A 10,638-nucleotide genomic window follows, 5' to 3' on the forward strand; every position below is an offset into this window, starting at 1 on the left:
TGAAATGTTTTCCGTCACTCATCTCACTTATTATTCAACAATAATTATAATTTATTGATAAATTGATTTATGTAAAAATAAATACAGTATAATTTAAAAAAAAATAGACTGTAGACATAATTAAGCCTCCCTGAAGATCAAACACGCCCTCAAGCATTTTACCAAAACTAAATATTAAACTACAAAAAAAAACCTAATACTAATTAAAATGATATACAGTACATCTTTATATTTGTTTCTGAAATTGCCAACATTTTTTGCTTTTCGTCCCTATTCGTAACTTGTACATTTTCAAATCTTTATAATTTTTACAACGATAAAACTTTGGCGAGAACTTCATCCGCACTGCATTGTATCTTAGATTAGTTGTTGTATATATCGTTCTCTTTCCCTTTTTAAATTTTCAAATATTAGGATGATAAACTGTCAATTTTAGGGGTACCATCAACAAGGATATACACTTCTGGCCAATCAGATGCAAGCAAAGCCAAGAACTCAAGGACGGCCCAGACAGAGACAAAAACTTTCAGCAAGCACCCAACACAATTCAAAAAGAATACAAAAACAAAGACGTGTTGAAAATTCAATTTTTTTTCCCCAGTTTGTTATTTTCCCAACAGAAAATTGAACTGATAAGCGTTGTAGGGGCCACAGGAGCCAGTGTTTGTTTTACGAGGAGCGATAAGCTGCTGCTGCTGCTGCTGCTGACGGCAGCTCAGGTGCTCTCACGCTCGGTGCACTTGTCGTCAGCGTGTATCATTCTAATGGAGCTCTAACTCCAAGTGTAAGCACCAGTCAGAGGCAGATGGGCTCGTTAATGCGGCGACGGCGTTACGTAAGACCTGCTAACCACTAACTCTCCTGTCCGTCTGCGCCGCAGCGAGGGGAGAAGCAAGGGCGGGCGAGTGAGTGGGTGAGTGGGAGAGGGGGATAAATTCAGAAAGGGAGCTCATCAGCGTGTCTCCAGGAGTCTGCGTCCCCGGATGCATGCGTAGACACACACACCACACACACACACACACACACACACACAAACACACACACACACACACACACACACACATTAAGGTGTTAAATTGAACAGCTGATGAGCAGATGTTGCAGGAGTGGGGCCGATAAATCAGGGAAGAATTGACTTGTTGTCGTGGGTTTGATGAACTCCTCTCCCGCTTTAACCCTTCTCCTTCCATCCCCCACACACGCCGGCTGGCCGGCTGCCAGTAAAGGCTTTAAAACACTTTGCCGCACCGGGGCAGCGCAAGACGTGAGCAAAAGGAGAAAGCCTGAGGAGCCGATCGGGGGTGTACAGAGAAAAGATTGTGAGACTGTTTTTCCCTCTCTTTCTCTGTGCATGAATTGGTGCATTTTGTGATGCTGAAACGCTCCACCAGCACCACTCTGGGTGAGTCGTCGTGTGCAGCGGAATGCTAAAGTGGAGCGTAAGCTCGCTGCGAGAGAGATGTCTGTGGATAAATTAATGCAGGTTCAGGACAAAAGGGCTCTGGCTGCCAAATAATGTTTTATTAAAAAAAAAAAAAAAGAGCAGAAAACAAATGCAGCAACTCAGAGGGTTTTTCTTCGCTTCCTGTCTGCCAGCCTTCTCCGTCCGGACAGCTTTATTCTAATACCTGGGAGATGACACGCAAAATTGACATTTTTCTGATGATTCAGCTGCTCTGAAGTGAGAAAATCGTTTCTGTTGACTGTGTTTACACTTTTGGGGCAAAGGCGGCGTTTCGATTGTGACTCAGAGCTCCACCAAACGTGATAAGAGTCCGTCTGGTGGAGGGAGGGCACATTAAAAGAAAAGAAAAAAAAAACAACCTTATCCTTGTTTGCACATTTTGCTGTCTCAACAAGTTCCGTTTCCATGGTGATATCCAGGGAGGGGCGGCGACAAAAAACATTTGCTTTTTATTTAGTTTTCAAGGTTGTTTGTAATCAGAAGAGGAAGAAGGATGTCTAAAGTTTTCTACAGAATAAAACCTGCCAAACATTTGCAAGCGAGGAAAGTGTTGCATATGAGAATATGCAGCAAGGGCAGGAAATGCAACATAATGAATGCAGCACAATAAAAAAGGAGGGTGGGGGACAAGCAAGGACCGACTGCTGAGTGGGAGTAAAGGATGGACGGCGGCCTTGATGTGATGCGCTGTGTGGAAAAGCGGCGGCTCAGTAGCTGGAGACCCCGGAACGCCTTAGCGGAAACCAAAACATCCATCAATTATTCAACAGGTGGCGAGCGGAGCGGCTCGGCGGGAGAAGACATGGGAGGAGAGCCGCTTTGAGGGAGGGAAGGCGGGCGAGGAGGAGGAGAGAGGAGATACATATCCTGCAGGGCCGTCAGACAAGAAGGAGCAGGTTTAGTTTGGGGTTTTGGTTTCAGGTTTTGTTTTTTATTTTTTTCCTTTGTCAAAGTGTGCAGAAACTCACAACGTGCCGCATGTTTCTGACAGTGCACGTCTGCCTCTCTTCCTCTCTCCCTCTCTCTCTCTCTCTCTCTCTCTCTCTCTCCGAGGCTGTAATCCTGGAAAAAAAAAAATCTTCTCCTCGCTCCTCTACTATTCGGTTCAGCTGCTTGAATATCATATTGATTACTGATTTCTACGTGCGGGTTTGCGAGCCGCTCCATTGATTGACATCCGCCCTGTATCGCAGCTTCTCAGCAAACATCTGTTCCTGCACCTTTAAGAATAACAATAATGGTCAACTGTGGCTGATAACAACACACCGGCTTTAACCTAAAAAAAAAAAAAAAAAAGCATCTCGCTCGAGTCGATGGGACGACGGAGCTGCTAAGAGCCGTCGGCTTGTGCGACTGTTTACCCCAAAAGAGTGAGAGAGTGGCCAAAGTTCCTGGCTAGGAGAGAAAAATCAGCCCTCCACACACACACACACACACACACACACACACACACACACACACAGAGCCGAACTGTCGACTCAGTTTTCACTCACCACTGACTCTCTCTCCCTCACTCTCCCTCTCTCTCTCTCTCTCTCGCTCTCTCTCTCTCTCTCTCTCTCTCTCTCTCTTCTATCCTCCAGGTTGATGCCTGTTTCCAAATAATCGCTCATTTTCCCCTCCCCCTTTCACCTTTTCCTCCCTCTCTTTTCACAACTCTGCATCAGCAGCTGCTCCACCGTCTAACTCCAACACCCCTCATGCCCCGGCATGTACTGAACCATTCACAGGCAAGCCCACACACACACACATGCACACACACACACACACACACATGCATACGTCCAACACCCTAAACCAAATCTTCTAGCTAAAAACAAAATAAAATGGGTGCAGCCGCTACACTGAAGACCACAACAAAAAACGTGCACGTGCGAATGCACTGGAGCCAGACACTGTCAGTGACTCGCACAAAACGTGAAGTGCGTGCACAACCGGCCCTGACTGCAGCCAAGAGTGTGGGCAATCAGGGGCCTCCACAGGGAACCAGTTAGGGAGCAATGTCTCATTTGATTGGCTGCCCTATTTACACAGCGCCCTCCTGCTGTGACCGCCGCTGACTTTCCAAGGCGATCAGCCGAGAGAGAGTGAAGGAGGGAGAGGGACAAAGAGGCTGCGAGCCTGTGAGGAATTAAAAAAAACAAAAATAGATGTCAAATCAGTGTGAGGTTGCGTGAAGCTGAACACGAGTCAACGCTCCGCTGGAAGCTGCGAGGAGAAAGAGGATCATTTTCCGGTCCGAGCGGCCGTGATTCTCGTCCTGTCAAAAACTCCTCCTGCTCATTTAGCGTCTCTCTCTCTCTCTCTCTCTCTCTCTCTCTCTCTCTCTCTCCCCCTCTCTCTCTTTCTCTCCCTCTCTCTCTTTCTCTCCCTCTCTCCCTCTCTCTCTCTCTCTCGCTCTCTCTCTCTCTCTCTCTCTCTCTCTCTCTCTCTCTCCCTTCTCTCCTGTGTTTTTTTAAGATTTGACTTGTTGTCAGTTCACAAGCGTGAAGCTTTTTGAGCGTCAGTCCTTGTAAATTAGCAGATGGCACGTTTCCAAAATCTGCTGGATTTGTTTGGCGTATCCATCTGTGAAAGAGCCCAAAGAAGACTTTTGGAAACAGAACGACACGAGAAAAACAGTTGTTTCTATTTGAAGTTGAGCCTTCAGATTTTTTTTTTTCTGCCATTGGTGCGACGGGTGACATCAGAGGTTCATTGCTGCACCGCTGTGAGGTTGAGCCGACCGCCAAAGCTAACTGAGAGCTAAGCACGCCGAGTGAAACCCTTCAGCGCTGCTCTTGTCTTCTTCTCTGAAGTGTGAAGATGCCATCCAGACGGGTGGCACCATTGCATCACAGTGTTCTTGGCCTCCGCTGGGCTCGCAGTTGCTTCTGGTCTTTCACTCGTCGTCTTTGGAAAAAACAACAACGGCAGCTGCAGCTCAGAACACCGTGAACGACTGCGAAACGCTTCAGTTTGGAGCTTAGCGAGACGGACAGCGCCGCAGTCGGGGGTCAAACAGTTTTTGCAATCCAGCCGCCTTCCAGGGTTTAGCGATGCGACTTTACTCCGTTGTCGGGAAACCCCGGCGGCGCACTCGGAAAAAACTGTAGGTGGACCGTACAGAGACCACACAGAGCCTGTGGACGACCTTGAGACCAGGCAGGAGTGACGGCGGCGAAGGTCGTTGATATGCACGGCCGCCACTGCCACGTGTAGCGTCCTATCCCGCCCTCCCACTGTGAATCACAGAGGGAGATGTAATTGATTATCTCAGGAAATTCCACCCCTGTCATCAAATCCCGGGATGATGTTGCGCCTAATATAATAATATCCAGCAGAATCCCCCACGGAGCTCTGCCATTGTCTCACGTCTCTCCCCGCTGCCTAATCTGCAGCAGTAAGCCCCCCTGGCTCAGGATCCCGGTACTGCATACCATGACAAGAAAAAAAAAAAGAAAGAAAAAATCTGGATCGATCTCAGCTCTCAATTATCCTGCCATTTGGTGCTTCACGACCCGAATAAACATTTTGTCACAAATCCATATGTTATTACCGTCAACTGGGGCTAGCATAGGCTGAGTAGCACACACACACACACACACACACACACACATACCAACACACACAAAGCAGCAACTGCGTCTTAATTGTTTGACCACAGGGTTGACAGTGGCCTGAAGGCAGAACAGACGTGTGCCTCGACACCATTAATCTCCCGTCAGATCAAACGGATTCTGGTGCAGTGCGGTCGCCGTGCCCGTCAAACGCCAGTCGTCCTGCTTCCATTTAAAAGCAAATGGACAGAAAAAAGAAGTTTGACGCCGACACATTTATCAGACCTGATTGCCGCGACTGACTTACGGGTCAGCTTTTCATCATGAGTTTGCACAATTTAGGGACGGTATCGAGGGCGGAACACTTCTGATTGGTTTTCAAGCGCGACTCGAGCCGCGGCGCCGTAATTTGCCGGAAAGTTTCCTAATCAGACCATCAGGGTTCGTTCATCGCACTCGGCCACTGTGGAAAGCCACCGGCCTCGGGCTCCGGATGGAGCGGCGACTTGCAATTTAACCGTCATATATTGATATTGATCGGGGAGTTTCAGCGCCGAGCAGAAGTTAATTCCTGGTTCAGAGTCGGACCGCGGATCATTTTGCTGTTTCAAGAGTTTGGGTTTGAGTTTCAGTTCTTGTAAGTTTTACCAGGGAGCAAAAGATCTGGTAAAAGCTGCAGGTCTGATTTTTCTTTCATCGAGAACGAGGGTTCAGGACGCTGCGTTCATGACCAGGTAGGCGGTGTTTGTGTAATTACTCTGACTGCCAGCAGAGGGAGACCGTAGCTCCCCGCCACAGGCCAAAATCTCAAAAGGAAACATCTCGAGTGTTCTCCGGTAATCTGGTCCCTGCAGCTATGTTTTGCCATCACAGCTCAGAACAGGCAATAGTTTGTGACGTTGGCACAAAATGCAAACAAACCCAGATCAGTTTGGAAAGTGAGCTTCCTATTGATTTTGACTGACATCTCTTTTTAATACAAGATTTGTTCTCTAACTTATGCATATGTTATGAGGGCTGAGACATTGATTATAATGTCACTGGAACCCAACTTGCATTTTAATGTTTCTCTAATCCCTGCATTAGCATTATGCAAAAAGAACAGTGCATTTCCATAACCCACTTTGTGAATGTTTGCGTGCAGCATTACCAAGCTTTGATGTTCCGAAACATCCTTAAAAATCACAGATGAACGCAGTTTTCCAGTCAACAATTACTCTTTGGATTCTCTCCTGATCTTCCTCGCAGCAAACAAGCACAAGCGAACACAAGCTAGCACAAGCGTGAATTAGATGTGGCAGCGTCTGTGTTTTAAAATAAACACTGATATGAGATCAGACCAGCAAAACACCCACTGCAGAGCCTCGGGAACAAAAGCTGAACATAAATTCGGAGAGTCTGACCTTGCAATCTTTTTCGTTTTTCGAGCCCCAACATTTTTGACACTTAATGGCATCACAACCGGCGATACGTTACAATTAAAATCGTTTTGCCCGAAAGCTGTCACCAAAGAAGAAACAGCCGTCGCAACGCAGCTCTGAGTGCTTTCACACGCGGCAGCGGTGGTGGCGACACATAATTAGACCTCTCTGTGGCGCCATCCGTCACCAAAAACACCCCTCTCCCCTTTTAATGACAAATTGCTGAGGTTTTGTCTTCGTTACACCGCGTCCCAAAAAAAAGAAAAAAAATGCGGGACGTAGCCGAGGAGCGAGGAGCCGGCGGCGGAAGTCAAGTAAGGGAAACAAATCCAGCTTCGGACAAGCTGTGAAACAAAGCGTGGGCAGCGGCCCAACGACGGGCCGCCGCGGCCAAGCGCTCGGCCTGCCAGAACTCTCGCCTCGCTGGCGTCCGCATCTGGCAAACGGTGAAAGAGTGAGCGACAAAGAGGGAGAAAGGGAGAAGGAGTTCTTATTGTAAAAAAAAAAATCCCACACTTCATCACCCCCACCACCACCTCCACCTCCACCACCCGTCTTTATCCCACCGCCGAGAGATACGGCAGGCGAAGGTGACAGAGGCAGATAACTGTATCTGACTGGAGCGCTCGCTTTGTGTGTGTGTGTGTGTGTGTGTGTGTGTGTGTGTGTGTGTGTGGTGTGTGTGTGTGCGTGTTTTAGTGCCGCTGACAGCCATGCATTGCTTTTGTGGGCGGTAATACAATGGCGACGCGTCGGCCATCATGTACGTTCGTGTACGTCATGCGTGCATGTATAGGTGTATGGGTGCAGAACACCTACGGCACACACACACACACACACACACACACACACACACACACAAGCGTGACCCTGTTCTAACTGATGACGATGGCGTCGCAGCGTCTGGGCTTTGCGCGACTTTGACACGCGCCCGGCTCGGCACGTCTCTATCAAAGAATACTTTTTCTTTCCATCACGCTCTGGGGGATTAGTCAGCCGTGAGCGCCCGTCATCACCAAAAATTGCACCCTGACAATCTGCTTCTTGTTTCCAGTAGCAAGTTTGTTTGTTTTTTTTTTGTACGTTTGTTTCTTTTCTCTGCTCATTTTCGGGGGATGAGGGATGAGTCACTGCTCCACAATTACAACCCCGCCCTCCCTCCCACACACACACACACACACACACACACACACACACACACACACACACTCGCCACGAGTGTCTGCTTACTTTTATAATTGCTTTTAAGTTTCAGTATTGACTATTTAAAGGGATAGTTCGCCCCCAAAAATGAAGACGGCGCACATTCGCTGGAGGCCCCAGCGACGTTCTTCCATCCACACAATCATTGGGGAGTTTCACGGATGGGTAATAATCTCTCGAGGTGTCATTATGGCAGACCGACAAAAGAGCCAATAACCAGCACCCATGCAGACACAGGGAGAACATACAAACTCTGCTCATGTCAACAAAGTAGCCACACTCGATGTGGATATTTTGACTCGAACCATCAACCTTTCCAGACTTATTTGAGTGACTGAGTCCTTCCGACATCTGCATGTCACTGTAGAAGCAGCACGGAGACGTGTTGCGCTGTTTTGTTTTGTTTTTTTTGTTTTTTTCTCCCTCTGTTGTTTATCATCATCGTCATCACCGTCATGAAGGCTCACTTCATGACCGCCTCGGGCTGCTGTTCTATCAGCACATGATGGCACTGAACAAGACACTGCATCCACACAGTGCTGGGCGGAAAACGGGTGAAATTTGCCGCCCTATGTTTTCAAGCGCTCTCAGTGAAGGATGCTGAGAGTGGATGAGCTGATAACACACAAGGCGATGGAGGACTGGGTGGAGGTACAAGAAGCTCCACATGGTCTCAGCCTGGTGCAGGGTGCACCCGCACCTCCCGGTCCCACCGAATTTCAATAATAGTATTAATAATAATAATGATGATGATGATGATGATGATGATGATGATGATGATGATGATCGCGGGACAAAACTTCAGGAACATCTAAGCGCGGATGGCCAAACCCCTCCCCCCCCGTCGCTGGCCAAATTCTCGTGCGCGCTTTTCTAAAGCCTTCAGTCGCGCACGCCGGCGCGTGGCAGCGTCGTGCAGGTGAAGTCAAGTCGGACCAAACTGCAGTGCGGCACCGCTTTGCTATTTTAAGAATAAATTTGAACACAGAGTGGATGCGGATGAATATTTAATTGGCTTTCCATTTCGGGCTGTCAGGACGGATCACGGACTAGTTGTCCGAGGCGGAACCGACCGAGCAGCTCCCTCTCACTCCTCCCCCTCCTCCCCGCCTCCCTTTCCCCTCCTCCTTCTTCTTCTTCTCCTTCTTTTGATTTGTTGTTTTTTGTTTGATTTAGTTTTTTGTTTTTTATGTACTCCGACCCAGTTCAGTCAAAAAGACGCTTCGAGACTCTTCGGTCAAACTCCAAACATCCAAACTAGCCCCGATAAACAGCCTCGCCACACGCACACGCACGCGCGCGCCCTCATCTCATCGGCAACAAACAGGAGCGGAGGGAAGGAAAGTCTCGTCTCTTACCTCGCCTGAACATGTTTGCGGCGGCTGTTGGGATCCGTCTAATGCCTGTGCGGGAGTAGCATCCTTGCCAAGGTCCAGTCGTCAGACAAAATGTTTTCTTCTTCTTTTATCAGCCCTTGGAGTGCAGGTAGGCAGAGTGTAGCCTCGTCTCCTCGGCGCTTGTTTTCCCAAGTGAGGATGTTGAGATGAGGAGGAGGAGGAGGAGGAGGTGGTGGTGGTGGTGGTGGTGGTGATGGTGTGAGAGAGAAAAATCGGGGAGCAGAAGGTCGTCTTAAAACAAAAATCGAGCAAGTTCGGTGTGGTCGTCCTCGATGGCGGTGTTGATGTCTCCGCCACCTGCCACCTCTGAATGAATCACAAGCAGTCCGACTGGAGTTGAATCAGAGACGCAGCGGAGAGAAAACGAGACCCGGAGCAGGGAGAAAGTTCCCGGTCCTCTTCTTCTTCATCATCGTCATCAACACCATCATCATCACTACCGTCGGGAGGCTCCTCCGCTGGCCCCCGGCGGGCTGAGCTGAGCTGAGGAGTCCGAGCCGCGTCTTCTTCTCTCCGGCAGCGGAGCTCCGAGGCAGCAGCAGCAGCGGCAGCAGCAGCAGCGGCAGCTTCACTCCCTCCCAGTGCCAGATCGGAGAGACCCACAACTCTGCGCGCGCGCGCGCGCTCTCTCTCGCTCTCTCTCTCTCTCTCTCGCTCTCTCTCTCTCTCTCTCTCTCTTCCTCACACGCAGTCTCCCTCTCGCGCACCGTTTTTAGGCTCATTGGCTCAGATTAAAGGCCCAGTGTGTTAGATTTAGTAGCATCTAATGGCGAGAAAGCATATTGCAAATGATGTTAATGCTGGGGGGTTCCCATTTTTAGTGTTTTGTTCCACATCGCAAATTTGTTGAGTTTCGGGAATCCATTTTCTTTATGAAAATGGCAAACTTTAATAATAATTAACCAAATGCCAAGTGAATTAACAGAAGGGCCAATCAATTGCCTCCTCATTTCCACTTGTGTATTTTTTTTTTCTTATCTATTTTAGGCCTTGAAGCCTTTTTAACTGCTCAGGGTGAAAGACCTAGTGGTAATAAAGAATATTGCAAACAAGGGTTTTTTTCTGGGTGCACAGAGGGGCAATATGGCACAGCTCTCAATGTGAATATAAATGTCTTTAATTAGCAAATGAAACTATGACAGATGCTTTTTATTCAGTGACTATCAAACACACAGTTTTATGTTTCTCTCTAATCCACTTCATACTAATAGAACCTTTTAATGTGCCACTGCCTTAAAAATTCCTTTGCTATGGATCCACCCCAGTTCCCCGTCTCTCTGTCCTTTGTCTGCCTGGGCTCTGCTCTCCCTCAGCCATCAGCTCTCTCTCCGTGAGCATGACTTGAGCACGATTAATGCCATAAAGGTTCCAATTACACTTCCCTCATTTTCTCCAGCCGGGTCAGCTCGGCCTTCCTCACCGCAGCTCGCCGCTGTCTTTTGTAATATGCATTCTCATTTTCTTTATCAGCATGACCATAATGAAATTGAGTGCTGTGATGTCGAATCATGCCGTTATGGCAAAGTGAAAGAAAAAAATTCAGATTGAGATAATTAGATAAATCACAGCCTGACATGTAGAAGTGTGTCAGATTTAAAAAAAAAAAAAAAAAA

At 48.1% G+C, this 10,638-nt stretch overlaps 1 protein-coding gene across 1 annotated transcript in view; it reads right to left on the reverse strand.

Annotated features, from left to right (window-relative positions):
* The window catches only part of rtn4rl1a (reticulon 4 receptor-like 1a), a 72,812-nt gene extending 63,151 nt beyond the window's left edge, over window positions 1-9,661 (reverse strand). The window contains exon 1 of the mRNA XM_076031773.1: window positions 8,987-9,661. Within this exon, the coding sequence (XP_075887888.1) occupies window positions 8,987-8,999 (13 nt within the window). The 5' untranslated portion in view covers window positions 9,000-9,661. The remainder of the gene's footprint in view (window positions 1-8,986) is intronic.
* Window positions 9,662-10,638: the final 977 nt, after the last annotated feature.

This window comes from Nelusetta ayraudi, unplaced genomic scaffold (genome assembly GCF_046127955.1).
Source record: "Nelusetta ayraudi isolate G7.1 ecotype Tasmania unplaced genomic scaffold, CSIRO-AGI_Nayr_v1 ptg000033l, whole genome shotgun sequence".
NCBI classification, from domain to species: domain Eukaryota; kingdom Metazoa; phylum Chordata; class Actinopteri; order Tetraodontiformes; family Monacanthidae; genus Nelusetta; species Nelusetta ayraudi.